At 43.2% G+C, this 25590-nt stretch overlaps 2 protein-coding genes across 2 annotated transcripts; one reads left to right on the top strand and one right to left on the bottom strand.

The window, feature by feature from the left end:
• Window positions 1–155: 155 nt before the first annotated feature.
• Window positions 156–1106, bottom strand: LOC310863508 (ADP/ATP translocase 3-like; the record flags this gene model as incomplete). The annotated part of the gene is made up of 1 exon (XM_083771910.1): window positions 156–1106. Exon 1 carries the CDS (start codon window positions 1092–1094, stop codon window positions 156–158), a length of 939 nt encoding a protein of 312 aa, XP_083628036.1. The 5' UTR covers window positions 1095–1106.
• Window positions 1107–1784: 678 nt separating this feature from the next.
• Window positions 1785–9357, top strand: LOC310866737 (putative fibroblast growth factor 1). Its single transcript, XM_083776457.1, has 4 exons — window positions 1785–1952; window positions 5309–5564; window positions 6220–6323; window positions 7934–9357. Exons 1-4 carry the CDS (start codon window positions 1926–1928, stop codon window positions 8117–8119), a joined length of 573 nt encoding a protein of 190 aa, XP_083632583.1. The 5' UTR covers window positions 1785–1925; the 3' UTR covers window positions 8120–9357.
• The last annotated feature ends 16233 nt before the right edge of the window (window positions 9358–25590 follow it).

The following is a 25590-nucleotide window of genomic DNA, read 5'->3' as shown; positions in this document are numbered from 1 at the left end:
CATTGGTGATAGACACGATCAGAAGGCCAGGTCTGGTGTTGTCATCTTTATACTTTATTTAATATATTATTATACTGTGGTGTGGGGATTAATAACTAGCTAACTGTCTGCTGTTAAAATGATGTCATCCGTAGGCATATTTTGACATTGTTGTTTTAAAGGACCTTCTTCATCTCATCGTATAGCACCAGGACGAAAGCACCACCCATGCCTCGGAAAACGTTGGACAAGGCTCCCTTGAAGAAAGCCTTGGAGCCCTCGTCACGCGCAATCTTTTGCCAGCAGTCAATGGTCCCAGTGTACATGATGTCGGCTCCTTTGCGCCCAGACTGCATCATCATGCGCCTACGGACCGTGTCGAAGGGGTAGGACACTATGCCGGCAACAGCGGTCACAGACTGGGCGATTGCCCAGCTGACCAAGATGTGTGTGTTCTTGGGATCTCCAGGAAGCATACCTTTGGCTGTGTCGTACATGCCAAAGTAGGCAGCCCTGTAGATAATGATGCCCTGCACGGACACATTGAAGCCCTGGTACAGGCCTTTAGGACCGTCAGACTTGAGTATCTTCCCCAGGCAGTCTACCAGGCCGTTGAACTCTCTCTCCGACGCCTTGCCGACGTCGGCGGCCAGACGGGTTCTGGCAAAGTCGAGTGGGTATACGAAACACAGGGAGGTGGCTCCGGCCGCACCACCGGAGGCCAGGTTGCCGGCGAAATATCTCCAGAACTGGGTCTTCTTGTCGACACCATCGAGGAAGATCTTCTTGTAATTGTCCTTAAAGGCAAAGTTAAGAGCTTGAGTGGGGAAGTATCTGATGACATTAGCGAGGTTACCTCTCCAGAAGGAGAGGACGCCCTGCTCCTTGGGAATGCGGACGAAGCAATCTATGATACCCTTGTACTGCTGATCTGCTGCGATCTGCTTGCTGACATGCTGGACCTGAAGGAGAAGCTTCACTCTCTCAATGGGGGCGACGGCGGTCTTCGAGATGGCAGCTGAGACGCCGCCAGCCAAGAAGTCCTTGGCGAATGACACAACGGTTTCATTCATGGTTGTAAAGATGTTGAATATAGATTTTACAACAAGCAACATGCAGTGAAGACAACGTGGATGCACACAGACAAAAGAGACTGAGAGTGGGAGCACGCTTTTAAACCTAGTTTCCTCATATCTCGTCGTCATAACGAGATATTATAGCCCATATATGGATCTAAACCACATTTTAACCTTTGCATAAGACTTCAAGGTCCCTAAAGCCGGCCTAAACACTATATCACAATGTTATGTCTTTTACAGAAGCTGACCTCAGTGTTACAGGAACTGGAATGCAGGGGGAGGGTAATATTGGGGTTCTGAGGCGGGTATATTCTGGGAAATGAATTCAGCTTTCTTTCTGAATACAACAAATGTTTGTATTGTGTTGCTGGAAGTACAGTGTCTCCAGGAGGAGGCTGACAGGAATGTATCGCAGGACAGACAGACTGTCCCCTACATGGACGGATCATTTCCCACTGCTTCTTGGCTCCCACAGCCGAGACATTTACTGTATATGTCACTTTGTCTCAATTACTAGTTCTTTCTCTCTGCCCCCCTCCCCTCTCTCTCTTTCTCTCTCTCTCTGTCACACACTCTCTCTCTGTCACACACTTACCAGCGTGGTAAATTTAGCTCCACCATCAACCAGCTGAAAGTGATCCTGTGACGTTGATAGAAGAGGGACGGCAGTGACGGTGTACAAATAGAGACGCTTGTTCAGATTCCTGAACATTGCCAGGAGCAGCCACCACAGCAGGGAAACGTGGAAGGGGGAGGCACATCTCTGGAGAGCAGCGAACCAACCAACGAACGAAAGGGACGTCTGGCACGTAGGCACCAAGCCACAGCTTCACCCATTCATTCATTCAGTGAGGACAAGAGGACATCATGCTGGCTCACATGGGACATCCACAGGTAAGAGACTTGGGGATGGGACAAGCCAGTGGGACAGGGGGGCACCATCTGGAAAACAAGGTGTAGACCTGCTATTTGTGGTGAAGAGGTTTGCTGAATTTACCACAATAGGGATGCTGCCATGCTGGCCTGGGCTCTAATGGTTAAACATCGAGTGTAGTTATTTTCAGTCTATCCTAAATGGGAACTGATATTCTCTCATACTTGTGACATACTGTATCTTATAGGGAAAATATTTGCATATTAATGTATACCATAATATGACATATATGTAAGGTATAAAAACAATGTAATTCAAGATGAAAATGTTACTTAGCTAAGCAGTGGTTCTCAAACTGTCTCTGGTCACACTTTTAAGTCCTAAAGGGGTGACCAGAGACAACGTTTGAGAACCACTGCTTTAGCAATCCCAGCAAGCCGAATGACATCATGATGATGATCTCCAGTGACGACCCTCTTGTAAACAAGAGTAATGCTTTATTGGGTCGTCCACTCACAGTTAACAGTCTTTGTATTGAGTTGTGCTTGAAATGTACTGTAATTCTGCAAACTGTTAATAAATATTTCAATTAATCAATCAATTCAGGACTAGGCCAGATCACAGCCCATATGGGGATGATCTTCACCAGTTGAAATAATATAGCTTATTCTGGGCCAGACCGCAATCAAGACGTCACCAATTCATCCAGGTCCTGACCGTGCTTGCTGGGATTTGAAACCTAGTATCCCAATTATGGGGCGATCGTTTGGTGAAAATAGCAAATCTACAATCTGTCCCAAGAGCTTGTAGAGCAGGGATTTTCAACCGATTGTGAACCAGACTTAAGGCTCATTCATAGTCTGCATTTTCGGTGGTGAGGTGACCACCGGAGCTGAAATAACGTTGAGCGGTGGTGACTAAAAAACAGAGAGAAGGGCTGGGGCGGTGGTTTGCTCTTCACTGCGGCTCATGACGTCATGTTGTAGTTCGGTGGTCACCTCACCACAGAAAATTCAGACTTATGAATGAGTCTTTAACCTCTTCAACCTGGGGACCACTGTGATGGGTTGACTGAATCATGGCAGTTGTAGTTCCTGGTATACCTGGCTGTGATGTTTGCAAGGGCTGTCGTCCAGTCTCGTGTTACATGTATCATCTTGGTGGCAGTTTATTTGAGTCTAGCAGTATTCACTACTGGAGTCAGGAGCATTCATTCATGATCAACCAGTGTTGATTTTGACAGCAATTTTTTATTTAGTTGTAGTCTTTTGAATACAATTCTATTTCGTTTTAGTCATATGAAATGCTTTAGTTTTGGGCGACTAAACATGTGATTTTAGTCGACCTAATCTACAGTTGATTTTGTCGACAAAAATGTATTTTGGTAGGCCTTAATGGTGTCGTAATGTCAGATTTTAGACTTGGTTTCATGCTGAAAAAAGCCGATCTACAAGCTCACAACACTGCTCACAGTGCAGCGCGGTCAACTTAGATGTGGGGAAAGTGTGTCGTGGTACTTTCAGTCGTGACTCAAAGTACCACCCGACCCCAGAGTTAAATGACGTAAGAATCATCGGTTGTGTTGTTGTTTTATGTTGAATAGCCTATTGTAGGACAATTAGGGACACAAAAACATCTCTCTGGTCTGACTCGGGTCGGGTGATAGCCTTATTATATTGAATGCACATGTATTTAGTTATTTGGAGGTCAAAGTGGGGTCTAACCGTCTAGGGACCCTCAGGGTACCTTGAGGGGGTTCCAAATGGACCCTTACAGGTCTGTAACTCTGAGAGTGTACAGATACGAGGATCCTTGAAATGAAAATTCATACATGAATGTCACTCAAAGTGTACCTCTGACACACACACACACACACACACACACACACACGCACAGAGGTCACGTAGTCTCCTGTCACCCACTCTCCATGGGTCGGTGCGTTGGGTTGACGTCATTCGCACTAGGAGGTCTGTCCAAAGGTCCCTGCGAGGGGAAACCAAAACCTCACATCCCGTAACACAACAGAACAGAGCTGTGCAGCTCCCAGCCTCTCGCTCACTCGCTCAGGGGAAAAAAGCAGCAGCCTGTGTGAGTGTGTACTGTATGCCTCACATTCCTCCTGTCCATGTGGTCTCTTCTCTTCTCTTAATTCCTTTCTCTTCTGTTTCTCCCACATCCGCAGACTTGTGTACAGTCGTCATGACAGCTGCTGCTGGGAATGGGATATCTCTCTCTCTCTCTCTCTCTCTCTCTCTCTCTCTCTCTCTCTCTCTCTCTCTCTCTCTCTCTCTCTCTCTCTCTCTCTCTTTCCAGGAAGGATGTATGAGATTACTCAGATATTTTGGCAGTGAAATTGGACAGTTGTTTTTTCTTTTTTTCCTCCCTTTTTTATTCGTTCTCGTGGAGTTGAGAGAATTGGATTTGGTTGCCAGCCAGGTTGATTTGAAATGGTTGAGTGACAGGTGTGAACTGTGAACTGTCTAGGCCCTATTATGCACATTAGGAGATGTAAATGTTTGTTTTGACAGCATGGTAATGTATTTCACTTCAAATTGAATTGTTCAACTTTCAAATGTTTTATTGGTGCTCCTTAACAATTGCATTGATTGTTTGCCTGGTGTAGGGAGGTCTAGTCTAGGCAGGGTTTGACGACTTTTACCCTGATGATAAACAGATTCTGCTGTAATATCTTTAGTTAAATCTTTTCACTTAAAAACAGCAATTTTGTCCTTGATTTGAAGTGAACAACTTCGCGGGGTCCCGACCCTCAGGGCTCTCTAGTGTATTTTCTGTTTTCTTGCGTCAGGTTGTGACCTTCTCGATCTGCTATTTTCAGCAATGGTATCCCCCACAATACAGATGCTGGGGGTTAATGGTTAAGTAATATTCAAATATTGTATATTGTTCAGCTGAGAAGCCATGGTTAGAAGCCTCTGCTTCGGGGATGTTGTTTTATATGACTCTGTGCCGGTCCTTCTGTAAAGCCTAGGCTATAGCCTTTGATTTCAGGTGAAGATGACATCACCATCATCTGGAAGTCATTTACCAGAAAGAATCTCAGTGATGCCGGCTTTGAAAACAAGTCCGGTCATGTAGATTTGACTTGGCCCTCGACCACATCTGATTCCCCTGGCAGGCTGGCTGGCTGGCTGCGTCGGTTCATACGTAAAGCAGAATGCCTTAAAAGGCACAGAGAGATTAGAGAGAGGAGGCAAACACAGACAGACAGACTGACTCTCATCAAACCACCTACGGCAGCCGGTCTGTTCCTGTTCCTGTCCCAGAGCAATAACAAAACGCAGAGCAGGTGATCATATAGTAAAAGGTTATGGATCTTCTTCTGTCGCTGAACGACCGCCCTCCTCCATCCTTCCAGCCACAGGCGGCGGGGCTTCTGTTGGGGTCGTCCGGCGGAGCCTTTCCTCCTCCACCACCGGCGGCCACGCTGTACGGGATGATGATGAGCGAGGGAGACGTCACCACGCTACCCGGCACGGCGGGGGACGTCCTGCTGCCGCGGCTCGACCAGCGCTGCTCCCTGACCAGACTGTACTGCCAGAACGGAGGCTTCCACCTGAGGATGCTGCCCGACGGGACCGTGAGCGGAGGCAGGCAGGACAATGACCCCTACGGTGAGACAGAAACACACGTTTGATGTATTTTACAATGTAAAACCCTGTTAAACATGCTGTATGGAAATCATAACATTTTCAAGAATAGCCAACATTTTTCAAGATCCAAACATTTCCAAAACGTCCTATATCTACAAGCTGACAACGCATCACGATGTGAGGCATTGTGTGCTCGTAGATCTGCTATTTTTGCTATTTGCTATTAGAATAAGTTTACCTTTTGCGTTTGTTTGTGTGCACACATGCACAACACGTTTGGGATGTCTCAGCTTGTGTGAGATGTAGGAATGCTGGTGGGGGTAAGCAAATAGATATAATTATGCTACAGAGTGGGCAGAGGCAGGTGTCATCAGGAGCCCCCTGCAGTCAAATTGACGTGTAGATTATTGTGTTGTTTAGCTCAATGGCAGCGATGTGAACCTACATACAGCAGTATCTGTAGACATTGAATCATTGGTCTACATATCTGTTGTGTGTTGGTTCCTGCAGACATCTTGACATTGTCTCTCTGTTGTGTGTTGGTTCCTGCAGACATCTTGACATTGTCTCTCTGTTGTGTGTTGGTTCCTGCAGACATCTTGACATTGTCTCTCTGTTGTGTGTTGGTTCCTGCAGACATCTTGACATTGTCTCTGTTGTGTGTTGGTTCCTGCAGACATCTTGCGAGTGAAGGCAGTGAGTGCAGGGGTGGTGGTCCTCAGGGGGGAGGAGACAGGCCGCTACCTGGCCATGAACACAGACGGACACCTCTACGGATCGGTGAGTATAGGCTCATAGGTCAAATATTGATCCATTGGTTTTCTATTGGTCATAATAGGCAACTCTTCTTGGGCGCCGGGACATATATGGTACCAAACATCAGATAAAGAACTAATCCGGAGTCACATTCATTAATTATAGCCAAACACAAAAAAAGAAACACATGCCCACACGGTAGGTAAAATATAATATTCATTCATACTTTCAGGGACTCTGCAATGTTGATTAAGTACAAGGTAAACGTATGTGTCAATGGGTACATTTATTTTGTGAAAACAGATACAGTACCCTTTAAATTAGATAAAGTCAAGAATCACAGCGATATTTTATAGAGGAGGCCATTTCTTTCCAGCTTACTGCGGAGCAGTGGAAAACTACAGGATAGAAGTATTTAGTATTTTCCGCATAACCTTGTAATCAGCATGAGCAATAGTGAAAGTGGTGCCATGGGTCCATAATGCTATAAATCATAAGATGATGAGTAAGGTAGAACGTCAGATACCTTTTAGATGTGACGCATTAAACTGTTGCTGTGCGTACAGTGCATATGTCATACACAGTAGTTAAATATGAACTGTACATTGTGCGTGCGTCATACGCATTAGTTAAATATGAACTGTACATTAGACTGCTGTGCGTACAGTAGGCTACATATGTCATACGCATTAGTTAAATATGAACTGTACATTAGACTGCTGTGTGTACAGTAGGCTTCATATGTCATACACAGTTGTTAACTGTGGTGGAATAAATACTATGATGTTTTACTTGATAAAAAACAGCACGTCCACAATGTAGAAATTAAAAGTCCTGTAGTACTCAAAAAGATCATTTCACAATAATGCATTCATGTTTAATGTTACAGTTGGTAAAGGTGGGGCTGATTTGAATTACATTGTGTGCTGCTGCGTAGCTTAACCTATAACTCTGAGAGAAACACTCACGTCAAAGTAGATTAACCTTTTATTGCAACGAATGGAATATTATAGTTAAACTTGGCGTTAAAGGCTCCGCTCTGGGAGATGTTCTCTGAATTTTGTCTAATCAGCATGCTAACCAAAATCAGGGAACGTTAAGCAAAACCCTCATAGGGATACGATAGTATTACATAAGCAATACATTGACATTGATATTTAGCTTGAAGCAGCTAAATAGTGTTTGAGCCTATGCCAGACTCTGATCAAAAGGTGGAGGCTGGGGTGGAGGAGGCAGCTAAGCAGCAGCGGATGACAAGCAGAGATGAAGTGAATGCAAAGCCGTATTTAAAGGGAACGCTATGTTTGAGCGTGATCTCTGATTGGAGTATGGATGTGTGACGTAATGATCAGCTGAGATGTGAATGAGGAAGCCAGGCTGATTGATACAATCAGCTGACAGCTGATTACATCTGAGGCGTGCGCTGTGCTTCATCAATACATAATCGTTTACCAGTGAATCTATGTTTTTTAATGCATATTGTAACAGTTTTTCTAGTAACTTTGCAGCTGTCAAATAATCGCATTTGAGTTAAAGGTGTAGTGGAGTAGAGCAGTATAAGGTGCCAAGAAAAGGAAACACTCGGGTAAAGCAAAAGTACCTCAAAACTGAACATGAGTGTCTCTTGCTCGCAGCTGGCATTGACGGATGAGTGCTACTTCTGTGAGAAGTACGAGGAGAACCACTACAACACGTATCACTCTCAGAAGTACAGCTGGTATGTGGCTCTGAAGCGGAGCGGTGAACCCAAGCCAGGACCAAACACCCACCAGGGGCAGAAGGCCATCTATTTCCTGCCCAGGCCTGTAGGCAGCCTGTAAATCAACTGTGTGTGCGTGTATGTGTGCGTGTGTGTGTGTGTGCGTGTGTGTGTGTGTGTGTGTGTGTGTGTGTGTGTGTGTGTGTGTGTGTGTGTGTGTGTGTGTGTGTGTGTGTGTGTGTGTGCACAGCGTATTCCACCTACAAAATAATATCCACTTCATGAGAAACTGTATATAATAGTGAAAGTATTAGCCAGAATGCTTCATTTAATATATATATATACATACACAGATTAATTTATTCTGTATAATGCAGGTACATATGCAGGGATATTTGTGATTATGACAATGAATGCACAGTAAGAAGGGCATCCAAAATGTGTCTTTGATGATCAGCTAGAATCTGTTCAGAACAGGACAAGCACGCCAGCAAACCCATGAACCACCAGTTGTACAACACTCTGCCGTAGGATAGTGGTCACATTTAAACCTAGTTTAGTATTTAATTTCTATTTCCATCCCAAAGAGTCGGTCCGGACCCATTTGTGGGTCGCGGACACATTTTTATGGGTCCCTATTTTTTCCTATAGGCCTACCATTTTGTTCTCATGAATTAAAAACATCTTCTTTCAGTAATTTCTTGAAGAAATCAAAGACAAATCTAAGCAATTCCGAATATTAGAAAACAAATGTTTAAATAGTAGTGAGAATAGGCGATCTACAAGCTTACAATGTGGCGTGAAGTTATGCCGTGGGCGCAAAGTGAGCATCAAATGGAGAACCACTGCTCTAGAACGGCTGGTTTTCTATTCTACCAGGACCTCTAGTACTGCTGGCTTTCTATCTTATTAGAACCCAGGACTGCTGCTAGTTTTCTATCCTAGTTAGGTCTGATAAATAAGTCACCTGTGATAAAAAATGGTTGTTGCCTTATTCAAAAGATCAAGAAACGGCTCACAGCCTCACGCATAACCTTATTGAGTACTGTGTTAAATCTATGGTGGTTACAACAAAGTAATAATGGACCCTGTGAAACTTATTCCATTATTATCTTTATTCCCTTTCTTAGAACAAGCATATTGCTTTTCATACAATTATTGTTGGAAGTCTTAATTGTGAATATTTATTGATGTTGAATAATGATGCATAGATTGTGTTTATGCAATTTATATATATATATAATTAAAGACCAAAAATGGCTGTTCAGTCACCCTTTTTAAGTAATTACTAATGTATGAATGCAATATGTTAATGCATTACAGTGGAGACCTATAATATGAATTATTAATAAAGTTATTTTCTACTCTTTATTGTGTGTGCCACGAATTACCACAGCACAAACACACGATGGCGCCAAAGTATTTCTTTGAGTTAGTTATGTGTCCACTCCTGTTGCTCAGAATTGAGTACATGGTTGGAATGCTATCTCTTTTTAATTAGAAGCATTTCCACCCTCTCCCGGTCAAGCATCTCTGGACTAAAAAGTCCAGGTACATTTCTGATGAGCTCACACTTTCATTGCATCACTTCGTGCCATGCATGCTGTGAGCTTGTACATCTGTGCCATGCATGCTGTGTGTGAGCTTGTACATCTGTGCCATGCATGCTGTGTGTGAGCTTGTACATCTGTGCCATGCATGCTGTGTGTGAGCTTGTACATCTGTGCCATGCATGCTGTGTGTGAGCTTGTACATCTGTGCCATGCATGCTGTGAGCTTGTACATCTGCTTGAACATTTTCTTTTAATCACACATGTCATCATACATCACATTCCATGCTCAGCCAATCAAATTATCACAAATGTCATTCCAGCCTTTCACTTTCGGCATCTTCACTGTGTGAGGGCAGAAACGTCACTTTTTATCCTCAATATGTATATATTTAAATGTTATTTCCTTTAGAGGATAGCCCCTTGAGATGTATCATCTCGTTTTAGAGGGGGTCCTCGGGCACCAAAACATAGTATGCTCTCCAAACCATTCAAACACTACATCAAGACCAGAAGCAACTGCACTGAAACACCTAACAAAATACTAATAATAGTGATACTAATAATGAAAATAATAAATAAAGAATAATTTTGAATAATCAAGCATTAAAGTACACACCTCTCTCCAAAAATAAGTACAAATGGGTTTCAGGTCTACAAGTAAAGAAGCCTTGAAAATGTTAAATGATGTAATTGATCTCAAAGAAAGTTGTTCCAATCAGATGGAGCTTTAAACTGAAAAGCACGTCTCCCAATTTCGTTAGGCGTACAGAAAAATAAAGTTGTTGAGTATGTCTAAGAGGGTATCTAGAGTTATATGTAACTAATAACTGTTTTAAATTAAATTAAAGTAAATGCACTTAAAAATGAAAAGCAACCAGTGGAATTGCCTCCTCGTTTGAGGAGGCAATTTAAGGTATCATACATGACACAGTGGTGTGTCTGATAGGGACACCTCAAGACAAATCTACAGATACTATTATACACAACATTTAATGAATGGAGATGAGCTTCAGTAGTATTCTGATAAATGATATCACCATAATCAATAACAGGAAATAAGAGTTGTTGAACAATGCGTTTTCTTATTGTGAAAGTAAAGCAATTTATAGACCTGTACATTATCTTGAGACTAATATTAATCCTAGTTTTAATAAACTCAATACGAGGTCCAAAGGAGAGCTCAGAATCCAACCAAAGACCCAGGTATTTAAACATCACAACAGACGGAGCACGGTTAAGATGGTATCTAGTGCCAAAAAGCATACTACAAGACTTCTGTTTGTTTACAACTAAGTTGTTGTTTGAAAGCCATTCCTGAACCAAACAAAATTCTGATTGTAACGATCTTCGTATTTTGGATATATCTGGATCTGATTCTGATGTATAAATGACGGTATCGTCATATAAATGCATAGAGCAGTTAGACATAATTTTTGATAAATCATTAATAAAGATTGTGGAACCCCTTTCTCAACAACTAAAAATTCTGATTGGGCCTGATGGAAATGTACTGATGTACTTTTCTCAGCCAATCAAATCATCGCTATATAAAATCGTGTTTGTGTTCACACAAACAGACAAAGCTGGCCATAAGAAGGGCTATAGCTCCCCACAAAAATACTCGTATATTGAAACTGTTTGGAAACACAATCTTGTCTTCCTTGGGTCCCTGGCTGGGACAGAAGTTAATGTTTTACTTTACACTTACTGTACCTTTTTATTTAGTAGTAGGCCTATCTAGTGTCTCCTGGGTTTCCTCTGTTGCTGATCTCTACCTGCATGTCTTGTCTAACCAGTGAGTAAGTTCACCTGTGTCTAGCTAGTCCTTGTGTATTCATACCTCTGTTCCCAGTGCTTCCTTGCTATATGTTATGTCTTGACTCCACTGCAGTCGTCGTGGTTTAGTTCTTTATTTCCTTGTGTTCCTTCTTAAGTGCTTCCTGTGTAGGGGTAATCACTATTCTGGCTTGTGGGATGGACTATGGACACAGTGCTGGACTGGGTCAAGAATTCGGCCCTGGCCCAGACCGGCCCACCACAACCGGCAAGCAGATACTCTACCTGGCTGTACATCAAGTGGCCAGTCCAGTCCAGTCCAGTCCAGGCCTGGCCTGGATGAAAATAAAAATTCAATTTTTGCCATGGACATATACACAGAGTGGACACTAATATGATCAGAAATGCGTAAAAAGTGAATGACCATAACAGGTCTGTAACTCTGAGAGTGTTACGGGTACATTTGGTTCCATGTTGTGCACTCTCACATTTACATTTAGATACATTTACACTGAGAATTTCACCTTGTATGTCATTTTACCATAGAGTTATGTATTTTACCCGTATACCGAATGAAACATTATAGAAACTGAATTTCAGTAGGAGAGAAAAATCCAGTTGTCAGTACACGGTGCCTGACGGCAAGGAAAAAGCCCTCCACTCATTCTTAGCTTAAGTACTTTCGCCACATTTTTGGAAGCAAGAGCTCACTTGCATTCCTTAACGCACACGCTAATCCGCACTTATGTGTAATGGCTGAAACAGATCATGGCCCCTAAAATGCTGTTTCAGAGAAGTGAGGCTTTCCGATTGGCCCGAGGCAGTGGTGGAAGAAGTATTTAAGTAAATGTATCAATACCACAACGTAGGATTACTGGTACTTACAAGTAAAAGTCTGGTATTAAAAATTTACAAACGTATTGGCATCAAAATGTACTTAATGTACCAAAAATAATGTTAACTCATTATGCAGACTGGATCAATGTGTAGACCTATGTAACAACTCTTTTGAAAATGGCGTCGTGAGCTTGTAGATACTAGCCAACGCACATTATTATGTGTGTGAAATGGTGAATGTATACGTTTTGTAATAATATTCAAAATCTTCAAAGCAACTAGTATACTACTATATTACTAGTATTTCAAATAATTGTAGTGGAGTATATTAGCACAATATTTGCCTCTGAGATGTAGTGGAGTAGCCTAGAAGTAAAAGTAGGCCTTTTGCAAATTTGAAATATTCCAGTAGAAAAAAAAGTAAAATGAAAAGAAACCTCAAAACTTGAGTTACCGTTACTCAAAACTCAAGTACTTTAGTAAATAAATGTACTTTACTTACTTTACACCACTGGGCAGAGAGTCGTGGGGGGAGGGGGGGGTCAGGAAACAGTGGTATGTGGTTTAAAGGTATTAAAGAGGATCGCTCTGGTTCCTGGCTTCTCTGTGATTCTAGAGGTTAAGGTCTTTGTCGTTGGAATGTGGATGTTGGTTGGAACGGTTAGAATTGATTCTCTTGGTCCTTTTTGGCTTCGGAACATCTAAAAGGAAATTAGAAAGGGCAGGCTGGGCAGGAATGAACGAACACACGCGCACACACGCACAATTCCGAGGATCGTATGAAGAGGTCCTCTGCAGGACAAGGACTGAGGAGCCCTCTGGCTGTGGTCGCCCTATTGCGAAATAGGAAAGTGTTCTCAACTGGTCTGTTGGTTCCTTCAGTGTTGAAGGAACCTACAGACCAGTACAGTTGAGCTCTGGTTTGTTATATTACCAATAGAGGGTTAACAGCGTCTTGGCCACAGACACTGGCCATGACAGGACAGGACAGTGCAGGACAGGGTAGTGCAGCCAGGAGACCAGGCAGGACTGCACTGTCCTGCATTGTCCTGGACTGCACTGTCCTGACTCATGCACTGGACTGCACTGTCATGACTCATGCACTGTCCTAGACTGCACTGTCATGACTCATGCACTGTCCTGTCCTGGACTGCACTGCACTGTCCTGGACTGCACTGTCATGCACTGTCCTGGACTGCACTGTAATGACTCATGCACTGTCCTGTCCTGTCCCTTTTTTTCTGATTAATTGAAAATGGACCCTGTTGTAAACAAGTGTAATGCTTTATCAGTGTGTCATCCACAGTAACAGTCTTTGTATTGAGTGGTGCTTTAATGTGAAATGTACCCATTCTGCAAACTGTTAATACATAATTCAATCAATCAATGTCCTGGACTGCACTGTCCTGGACTCTAACTGTCCTGCACTGTCCTGCACTGTACTGACTCTAACTGTCCTGCAATGTACTGACTAACTGTCCTGCACTGTACTGACTCTAACTGTCCTGCACTGTACTGACTCTAACTGTCCTGCACTTTACTGACTCTAACTGTCCTGCACTGTACTGACTCTAACTGTCCTTCACTGTACTGACTCTAACTGTCCTGCACTGTACTGACTCTAACTGTCCTGCACTGTACTGACTCTAACTGTCCTGCACTGTACTGACTCTAACTGTCCTGCACTGTACTGACTCTAACTGTCCTGCACTGTACTGACTCTAACTGTCCTGCACTGTACTGACTCTAACTGTCCTGCACTGTACTGACTCTAACTGTCCTGCACTGTACTGACTCTAACTGTCCTGCACTGTACTGACTCTAACTGTCCTGCACTGTCCAGTGCAGGACAGTTTGCTGTAATGTGAACAAGAAGTGACTTCCTGTGGGCCTCCCTGCAGACTGGCTGCAGCCAACATCATCCCTGCAACACAAACCACTTTAGCAGACACACACACACACACACACACACACACACACACACACACACACACACACACACACACACACACACACACACACACACACACACACACACACACACACACACACACACACACACACACACACACACACACACACATGCCTGCACATAATATTCATACAGCAGATACTGTACAAGTACAAAGACCACACAAGCACGCACGCACACACTCATCTGTTAATTTCCTTTTCTTCAAATTCTCTTCCTGTCTGTCTCCCACTTTCTAGCCTCTGTCTGTCTGTCTGTCTGTCTGTCTGTCTGTCTGTCTGTCTGTCTGTCTGTCTGTCTGTCTGTCTGTCTGTGTGCCTGCCTGCCTGCCTGTCTGCTTGCCTGTCTGTCTGTCTGCCTATGCCTGCCTATGCCTGCCTGCCTGTCTGCCTGTCTGTCTGTCTGCCTGCCTGCCTGTCTGTCTGTCTGCTTGTCTGCCTGCCTGCCTGTCTGTGGTTCCCTCCTCCTCCCTCCTTCCACACCGGTCATTACATACTAGTGTAAATGTGTACAGCATGTCTTGTCTACCTATTGAAATCCCTTTGGAACTTCCATTTCCAGAAAAGCAACGCAATTCCAATCACAAAATCACAAAGACGAGCAAGATCCCAGTTGGTATTTTTTTCATGTTTACTGTTAAAAAAAAGAAGAAGAAAAAAAAAGAAAGAAATGTAACCCTTTGTTTGTCGGTTTACCTGTTTGTAAAGATTTTTATTTTTGAGCGGTGCGGCCACTCCAAGGATCAGCAATGTGTGTCCCTCACTATCCCTAGCTGTTGAACTTCACACTGTGCACAGGTGCATGATGGGAAGCTGATTTTTTTAGTGTAAGCAGTACAGACTATGCAATAGCGTTTGTTGGCCACCAAGTGTCACTGTTGCACAGCCTAACACACGCACGCACACACACACACACACACACACACACACACACAGGCCAGGGAGGAGGGCTTGTACAGTACAGTACAGTACAGTACAGTACAGTACAGTACAGTACAGTACAGTACAGTACAGTACAGTACAGTACAGTACAGTACAGTACAGTACAGTACAGTAGTACTAGTACAGCACCACCACTCCGTTCAGACGGGTCTGATTTTACTTATTTGAAGGAAGTGTGTGTGTGTGTGTGTTTGTGTATGAGTGAATTGGGCACAGCTGTGGGGCACAGACGGACAGAGTGAAGGAAGGAGAAATGTTTGCTGATGAGAAGAATGTAACACAGGTTGTTTACTAGACTTTAGATTGGTGACAAAGTAATCTGTAGAGTTGAGTTGGACTGGTTGATGAACAGTGCTTTCAGAAGTGTGACTCATGTGTATGCTGTTTGCATGCTAGTTGGCTAAGCTAGTAGGACAGTGTATCATGATAGTGGGAGGAGGTAGCCTGTTTAGCTAAAGCAGTCCACTTCTAAGCTACTAAACCTTCCTGAAGAGGACGTCGCCTGCAGCAAGACATCCCAGATAGCGGGTTGAGCTACCAGGCAAAATGCTCTAACCTTCCTCTGGCAACGTGGGATCTGCCCCTCCTCATCTCATCTGACAGACTCTGCTCAGTCTTTGCTCACAGACAACCTGCACGTGTAGGCCACTACAGTGCATCAAAGACACACACAGTGCTCACAAGTCACAACACCACCATCACCATTCTCCTGAAATGTAAGTTTGCCCGCTTTGACTCACAATACAGTATCAGGCCTGCAACGGTGGTTTTGAGTACTAATTTTATTTTGTTTCATTTTGATATGCCGGCTAAGATAGTGTTATAAGGTTTTATAATTTTGTGTACACGTGTCTTAAAAAGGTAAAAATGTTGTAAAGTGCATTGAGTATAACCTATACTGTACCAGTGAGAACTTGAGGATCTTTTGATTTTCATGAGCTGTACGCCATAATCATCTAGATTAAAACAAAAAAAGGTTTTAAATACTTTATTATGCACAATGAATTGAGAATAAATGAAAGTTTCACATTTTGAATTATTTTACGGAAGAACTTTAACTTTCACACAATATTCTAATTCATTGAGATGGAGCTGTATCTCTCAGCTGATCCAAGTGGAACTGCTGACACGGGCCCCTCCATCTGCAGAGAAAGAGAGAGAGAGCTCATGGAATTCTTCTCAGGATGCTTGTGGCTGACCCAAACAGCAAATGCTTTATTAATACATGCTTTGTGCTGGATAGACACATTCTAATGGCTCTCTCTCTCTCTCTCTCTCTCTCTCTCTCTCTCTCTCTCTCTCTCTCTCTCTCTCTCTCTCTCTCTCATTTATTCTGCATGCCGGAAGACAGGATGGCATTTGTCAAAGACAAGATTTGCCTTTGTCTTTGTTTTGGTTTAACTCATTAAGACCTGAGGCCAATTCAATGGCCTTTCAGAAGTGAAAAAAAAATACACTTTTTACAAAAATAAACAAAAACAACATTCAATTAATAGCAAAAAAATACATTCTGCAAGATTTGTCTTTGTTTTGGTTTAACCCAAGTTTGGTTTAACCCATTTGGATGGCCCATGTTTTGGTTTAACCTGAGGCCAATTCAATGGCCTTTCAGAAGGGAAAAAAATACACTTTCAACAACCTTTTACAAAAATAAACATAAACAAAAACAACATTAAATTAATAGCAAAAAAAGACTGCATAATGAGTAGTTTTACTTTTTGGTAGGGCCTACTTTAAGTACATTTTCATGCCAAAACCTTTGTACTTTTACACAATACATTTTGAATTCCGGAGTTTTACTTGTAACAGAGTATTTTACAGTAGGCTATTGATACTGGAAAAACTGGACCCGTGGTATAGGTCCCCAGGGGTAATGGGTTAACTCATGTAAACCCTCAGTGTTAATGTAACTGAGAGTGTGTAACCAAATTAACCCTCCCATTTGGGTACATTTGTGCGCTCTGAGAGTTATTTGAACGCTAAGAATATTACTATAGTTCCTTGAGGAACGAGAAGTCTAAAAGCCCTGTTTGACGCCGCCTAGAGGCTGTGCTGGTCCTTACACCGAATACTGGACAACTCACCCGTGCTTGCCCGTTTTCCTCCCGGAAATGTCCCCAGTGAGGGGTGGGAGGGGGGGCAAGGCGCAAGGCCCTATATGCAGATTCAACACACTGCCTTATGTACTACTACAGCAAACAACCTTTACAATTGTTGCCTTAGGTTCACGATTCATAACTTGTAATATGCTATTTGGCTCATTTGGCTGTTTGTATTATTTTTGTAAAAATATTAAAAAGATACTCCTGGAAAGGTTGCCGACCGTCTGGCCTCTCCCACCCCTCACTGGGGAAAATCCCGGGAGGAAAAGCGGGGACGGGGTGAGTTGTTTTGTTAACCTTTACAACATCACCAGACCTCAGTGGTTTGAACCGAGATTGTCATCATCACTTGCGCACATGTACATTGCATACGCGCATGCACGCACACACTCTCACACACACACACACACACACACACACACACACACACACACACACACACACACACACACACACACACACACACACACACACACACACACACACACACACACACACACACACACACACACACACACGCACACACTGATATGTTCTTCCCGACTCTAATGTCTCTAAATAATATATCCATATATCAATAATAAATTGATGCACGGAAACACATTGATGCGATGACGCCCACAATAGCTCAAATCTACCCTAAATGGAATAGCGGCGAGCAGGGTTGCTGACCGTCCCTACCGAATCCTCCCTTATTTGGAAACTAAAAGTCATGTCCCTTTTTGAACTGATAAAAGGACACACTTTGTTCCTTATTTTTGGGAGTCAATCTATGACACGCATCTTACAACTTCAAACAGCATTCTTCAGGAATAATATATTGTATATTATTATTGAAGAAGATCCAACTGGATCAAATCGTTGAAGCAATAAACTAGTGGAGCTGAGTCTTATTTACCAGTTTACTCTATTTTTACCAGCTGCTGTGCAAGCACATCTGGTCAATGTTCTCTCTGTGGTGCTTTCACGCCCACTTGCTGTAGTTGAGAACTATGTTTCTCATCGGCTGTACTGACAAGCTATCGTCCTGATTGGCTGCCTCGTCTCTAGGCAACCACACACTTTGTGCCTCTAGCTGACCTCTCAGCCATGGGATATAAGGCAGCAGCTGGTAATGAATTGATGTCATCAATTCTTGTTTCTTCCTGTATTACCGTTTGTCCAGCACCTGCCGTATAGTGGATGCATGCAGTATCACCACTGACCATAATACTGACCATAATACTGACCATGGTACTGACCATAATACTGACCATGGTACTGACCATAATACTGACCATAATACTGCCATGATACTGACCATGGTACTGACCATGATACTGACCATAATACTGACCATGGTACTGACCATAATACTGACCATGGTACTGACCATAATACTGACCATAATACTGCCATGATACTGACCATGGTACTGACCATGATACTGACCATAATACTGCCATGATACTGACCATGGTACTGACCATGATACTGACCATGATCAGAGTATTCTATTTAAGCCATTACTACTACTACTACTACTACTACTGCTACGAAGGTGAATCATGGCGTTCACCCCCCCTCCCTCTATGATGTGCTGCTTATCTTCTCCATGGATGACTCAACATCCAGTCAACTCCCCTCTGCCTCTCAGCGGAAACACCTTTTATTAACCGTCCAATTCAAAGTCAGTGTGATGTCCTTCCTGATGACGCTTGTGAGGCAGTATTATTTTCTTTTTTTTGGAGGGTAGGAAGAAGAGCTGCTCACCTCTACCCGGTTTACAGAAATGGGTTGAATGCATTTTTAATGAGTTTGTCAATGATGGCTTTGAGAGTATTATTTGGCTACGTTTGTGGCCCCACTTTCTGGAACCGGTGCTCTAAAAAACATTGGTTGTCACTTGTCACAGCGCGTCACTTTGTGCCACGCTGCAAGCTTCTACATCTTTTTTTTAAATTTTTATAATTTTAAATTTGGAATATGTTTGGAATATTTCAAATTAATTCGAAAAGAAATTGAGCGGCGCTCCTATTCACAGCATTGTGTGTATATGTCTGGAATGCGCTCAGCTGATTGGCTGAGATCTGTCCGTATGAGCACAGATTGCGATCAGCTGATTGGCTGAGCAGAGCACGGAACTGTTTTTTTTTTTTTTTTTTTTAATGTTTTTGAAATAATAATTCAAAACAAAATGTAGGGACCCATAAAAAAGTGTCTTCCTAACGCTTCCCAACCCAGTATTTGGGAAGCGCTGATATACAACACTATGGTCTTCTTGCATTTTCCCTAGAAGCGGCCCATGGAATAAAGGCTATTCTGGGGAGTGAGTTGAGAGTACAGTACGTAAGCAACACGAGCGGTAACGCCCACGTCTCTCCCTGCCTGCTGTCCTCTAGTCTACGGCGAGGGAAGAGAGACGTCTGCGTTTCAAAATGTTTATCTCTTCCTCTTCCCCTCCCCTCTTCCTGTCATTCAGAAGATGAAGGAGGACAACAAAGAGAAAGAACCCCAGACCCGGGCCAGCCACGAAGGAAAAATAGATTTGTAAAAGTTTGAACAAACAGACGGTCAGGGAGCTCTATTTATGGCAAATGCTTCGCATTCCACTCGTCACAGACAGATTGTGGTGTTTCTGGCTTGCATTGTTGGCTGCGTCGGTGCACAGGATACGGAGGACAAACGTCTCTTTCTTCCCGTGTGTCTGTCTGTCTGTCCATTTCTGTCCCCCTCCCTCCTTGATGTAATTCACTGTGTTTTGATTGCCATACTGGATTAGCAGCAGGTAGCTATATCGACAGGTTCCCGGTTTGATTCCCGGCTCCTCCTTGGCTTTGTGTTGTTGAATTGAGCAAGACACTTGCTCAACTGGCATCGCAATACAATCAGCGATTCTAAAGTCCTCTGGTGACTAAATCATGTCAGTATTATGGTCAGTATCATATCAATATCATGGTCAGTATCATGTCAGTATAATGGTCAGTATCATGTCAGTATAACGGTCAGTACCATGTCAATATCATGGTCAGTATCATGTAAGTATTATGGTCAGTATCATGGTCAATATCATGTCGGTATCATGTCAATATCATGTGGTCAGTAACTCAGTATCATGGTCAGTATCATGTCGGTATCATGACGGTATCATGGTCAGTATCATGGTCAGTATCATGTCAGTATCATGGTCAGTATCATGTCAGTATCATGGTCAGTATCATGTCAGTATCATGGTCAATATCATGTCAGTATCATGTCAATATCATGTGGTCAGTATCATGTCGGTATCACGGTCAGTATCATGTCAGTATCATGGTCAGTATCAGGTCAGTATCATGGTCAGTATCATGTCAGTATCATGTCAGTATCATGGTCAGTATCATGTCAGTATCATGTTCAGTATCATGTCAGTATCATGGTCAGTATCATGGTCAGTATCATGACAGTATCATAGTTTTTCACGTCAGTATATCATGGTTTTTCATGTCAGTATCATGACATATTGACCATGCTATGGGGATACACTGACCAGTACCATATAGACACTAAGGAGTTAGGAGTTACAGTAAGTGCCTTGCTCGGAGACACTTTGACACATAGGCCGGGAGAAGAACGGGTGACGCACACATTTGATTACCACGAGACGACCTCTCTACCCACTCAACTACAGTACAGCCGGCCCAAAGGTTGACTGGGTGAATCTGACCCCCCGCCCCCCGGTCTCTTCCACAATACCACCCCCTCATTCACATTTTCTTTTTCACCCTCTTTTCTCTCTTCCTCTTCCTCCCGTTTTTTAAAGAGCATCCTCCTCCTCCCTTTTTTTGTGGTTTCGGGCCGGAGGAGCGGGCTATAATTGTCCCGTGTCTGACGGGAATGTCTGAAGGCAAAACCTCGCCTTTTGAAGTGGTCCATTGTCCCACAGCCACATGTAGGCGAGAGGGAGGGAGGAACTGGAGAGGGGGAAGGGGGCGTTAAAGGATCAAGGGGGGGTCCAGAAAGAGAGAGAGAGAGAGAGAGAGAGACAGCGAGAAAGTAATAACCAGAGAGAGACCACGTCTTTCGTGTCGTGAGTCTATCTCAGTTCCCTCCCTGAGGTTGTCGGGAAGTTTGACTTCCCAAAACAAACTGGTCAGGCTACTACTTGGCCTCACTCCCCGAACCCACCTCACCCCAGCCCACTTTGACATGGCTGGAATGACTTGGGGTTGACGACAGAGTACAGCATCTTGCAATGGGTCTGGTCCACAAGATTCGCTACACCACCAAGATACCCATGTACCTGTCTAAATACTTCCTTAATGTCAACGATGTCCACACCCACAACACCAGAGGGAGTTCAACAAACCTTGTGCAACCCAGATTCGGCACAAACAAGCCACCAAAAGGTGGAACGCCCTACCAACAGTCATTAAGACATGGAAATCCATTAACTCCTTCAAAACCGCTCTCAAAAGGCACCTACGGACGACCACAATTCTAAACTGGTCCCCATAAAATCGGAATCCCAACGTCTTCCCACCCATCACTGTACGTTCTTGCCAAACATATACAGTCATGTAGGTTTTCACTGGCGACCAGGCTGGAATTAACAGGAATGACCCTGGCTGGATGCATATCAATGGTCAATGTTGTGACCAAGTACTGTATAGGTATAGGCATACTGTCAGATGTTCTGAAGCAGTCCAAAGAGAACAACGGCTGACATGTTCATGAACTAAATGACAGAGGTGTCTGCAATGTAAATGGAGCTGTTCTGTGCTCTCATGTGCGGGAACATCCATGCCTGTATAGGAATTGCACGTGACGTCATTAAAATAGTGATAGCGAGAGAGGCCAGGATATTACTAGCAAAAAAACATTAGCATAACTTGCTGGAATAGCAGTGTGGGAGAGTTGTTTTCACATGCCCTATAGCTCCTTGGCAGCTTTCTCCTTTTTTATATCAGGGGCTCTCGGATAATTCAGCCAGCTGCTATTTTTTATCTGCATTCTAAATGCTTTATGCTACATCGTAAGATGTAAATATCCGATATACAAATAAGCATGTGTTGCTTGTAATGGCTAGTGTAAAACCGGGAATCTGTCATTTTAGGTTATGAAAAAAAAAGTAAAAATGTGTGCAAATCATTGGGGGTCCTTTACATGAGCAAGTTTCAGCACCACTGATACGTTTTTCAGAAATCTGTTTGGATTTAGAAGACATTCTTAAAGAATCTGCCTCAGGTCTCAGCTAAATGGGTTAAAAAACTTTAAAGGGATGCAGGATGAGGGGAAATCTCTTCTGAAAACCATCTCTCCCCTGCCACTGTTTTCTTTTTTCCGTGTCCGTGTAATTTTACCGAAAATAAATACCAAGTAACTGCCCTCTCAAAATAGCGCTTCACTCAATATAGCAGTGGGAGGGTTGGTCATGATGCCAGGCTACACGAAGCGGATGGGCTTGTGGAAATGTGGTGTGTGTGTGTTTTTGTTTTGTTTTTCGTTTTGCCCACAGGCCCACATAAGCATGGGACAGTCGCTCTGTTCTGTCTGTGTGTATAATTACCACACTGGAATATAGTGCTGCACAAGTAAAGGTCACTTTACATGGCGTCACAAAGCAAACAGGCCATTCACAAAAAGAGGATGGACACCAAATACCAGTGTTGGAGGACATACTCGGTACAATTTACTTAAAGGGGTAGTTACTTTAGCTGTATGAAATACTTGCCATTAATATAGTGTTTGCAACTGTATTAATTGATTGCCCGAGTCCGCGGTGGGAGTTCTGCTCTAGTTTTGGTGCGATGTTAAATAGTTCCGGTCATTTTGTGGGGGGCACAGGGGGCCACGCATTAGAAGTAAATTAATCCACAAAACTAGCGTCATTTGTATTGTTGACCTATAGTGCTGCAACTCTCGTTCATTTTTTACCCCTCTATCACACAGAACTATGTTTTTTGTATCCATATCACTACGCCCAAAAAATAGTTCCATGTGATAGAGTTGAACTAAAGTTGTGCTAATATTTTAGAATCAGCTATTTTAACTATTTTAAAATGTTTTAAAATAGTAAAAAATGGCAAATTAGGATTACACAAAAAGGTCCTTGCAGTCTTGTTTCCATTGGGGTCCTATTCCTATTCATCAACATATAAGAAATGACATCAGAAATTCAAAATACACAAAACGGGTCTTTTATGATCGATGCTCATGCTCACATTACATAATGTGTAAAAAGTGCACATGCAATGCAGTACGTGTTTTTGCGTGTTCATTTGGAGCACCATCTCGTCATATTCTTCTGTCATGCTGAACGTGACGTCGGAATCACTCTCATCACAGAATCTGTCTCACCCCCCTGTCTTTCTCACTCTCTCTCTCTCGCCTCCCCATCTCTCTGCCTCAGCTGCAGTCTCACTTTCACTCTCCTTCTCTATCTCCATCTCTCTCTCTCTTGCTCTCTCTATCTTATGTCTCTCTCTCCTGCATGGTCTCCCATGGGCCCAGAGAAGATGATAAGGGTGATGTCATCCTCTCCGCTTCCTGGGGATGTGAGTAACTGTACACTGTGTGCCCTGGGCAAGTGTGTGTGTGTGTGTGTGTGTGTGTGTGTGTGTGTGTGTGTGTGTGTGTGTGTGTGTGTGTGTGTGTGTGTGTGTGTGTGTGTGTGTGTGTGTGTGTGTGTGTGTGTGTGTGTGCGTGCGTGTGCGTGTGCGTGCGTGCGTGCGTGCGTGCGTGCCTCCCCAGAGAGAAGCAAGAGAAAGAGAGCACACCGATTACAAAAGACAAAATGTTTCCGAGGTAATACACACACAAAGTCGCACACAGGGGAAGTGCGTTCCCATCGTGTTTTATGGCTATTTGAACATATTCACCCAAGTCAGTTGTTAGTGGACATTTCAGCCTCTGTTTATGTAGGGGAGGGCTTTCACCCATGCATGTTGTCGTCTATACAGAAACACAGCGCAGCATCTTCAGCACGCATGTTGCAGTAGGGGTCGTCTAAGGCAGTGGTTCCCAAAGTGGGGTCCGGGGACCCCCAGCCCCAGGGGTCCGTTTGGTTAGGGTCTGTTTCATTCCATACACTCTCACTGTATTTTGCGTGTCTTAAGTACCAGGTCTTATTACTTAACTTAAGACCTGTAGGCGTGATCAATGCCATTTGGCTATTCTGAGTGGCCAAAGAGCATTGACCACGCCTCCAGGTCTTAAGTTAAGTAATAAGACCTGGTACTTAAGACACGCAAAATACAGCCCTCAGAGTTAAATTAACATTGATTTTACAATATAAATTGGGGGTCGCAGAGATAGAAATTCCATTAAATGGGTGTCCGTAGATTAATATGCATGTCAAACTGGGGGTCCTCCGGTTTGAGAATCCTTTCAAATGGGGGTAGTTAATGTCAATGTGGGGGTCCTTGACCAGAAAACGTTTGGGAACCATGGTTTTTCAACCTTTTCAGGCTGTGACCCCCCAAAATGATCATTTTGTTTAAAGGAATTGGTCGAGACGTTCAATTTTCGGTTCCACAGATACATATTGTGAAAATAGCAGATCTACAAGCTCACAAGGCCTCGCTTTCTGAGCTTGTAAAGATTCTCAAACCTAATTTCAAGGACCCCCAGTTTGACATGCATATTAATCTACGGGTCCCCATTTAATGGCCTCTTCTTATATTTTTGGACAATTTAGCCAGTGATTGACTAGTTTCTGTTTCTGTAGTTGTTGATTATTTTGGTGCAGTAATGATCTTTTTCTTTTCTTTTTTGAGGTATTAAAAATGTCTCAAAATCTGGGGACCTCTCCAAAAATAATGTGGTGAAATTGGAAATACTCAAGTAAAGTACAAATACTGGGAGTTATTCTGGTACTGGGAGTATTCTGGTATATACTAGGTAGTATAGGGCCTACTAGGTACTGGGAGTATTCTGGTATATACTAGGTAGTATAGAGCGTCGCAGTCCCTCCCCCTTTCAGAACGACGAGTGGCCCAGGAAATGAAATGCAATGCATTTCTCCCATAGGATTTTCTTTAAGTATTTATTTAAAGACGGTTACGCCGCGGACAAAGCCAACTCGGATCGTGACAAATCATGACAATGAACACAATGTTTTGGGCCGATCAAATAATTTATAAGAAGAAAAACAAAACAAATAGTGTTGTCTCCTGCCTTTATTTTCTTCTTTCTAATGATTTGATCGGCCCAAAATATTGTGTTCATTGTCATGATTTGTCACGATCCGAGTTGGCTTTGTCCGCGGCGTAACCGTCTTTAAATAAATACTTAAAGAAAATCCTATGGGAGAAATGCATTGCATTTCATTTCCTGGGCCACTCGTCGTTCTGAAAGGGGGAGGGACTGCGACGCTCTATAGGGCCTACTGGGAGTATTCTGTTATACTGGTAGTATAGGGCCTACTAAACTGCCACATTTCCAAGGCTAGA

Source organism: Protomyctophum parallelum (genome assembly GCF_964188405.1).
Source record: "Protomyctophum parallelum genome assembly, chromosome: 1".
In the NCBI taxonomy this organism is placed as follows: Eukaryota; Metazoa; Chordata; class Actinopteri; order Myctophiformes; family Myctophidae; genus Protomyctophum; species Protomyctophum parallelum.
Note: the sequence above shows the minus strand (reverse complement) of the source record. Positions and strands in the feature narration are given on the sequence as shown.

Coding starts and splice junctions, on each gene's coding strand:
- LOC310866737 (XM_083776457.1), top strand. CDS start 1,926: ATGCTGGCTCACATGGGACATCCACAG. Junction 5,565..6,219: donor GCAGGACAATGACCCCTACG/GTGAGACAGAAA, acceptor TGGTTCCTGCAG/ACATCTTGCGAGTGAAGGCA. Junction 6,324..7,933: donor ACGGACACCTCTACGGATCG/GTGAGTATAGGC, acceptor TCTTGCTCGCAG/CTGGCATTGACGGATGAGTG.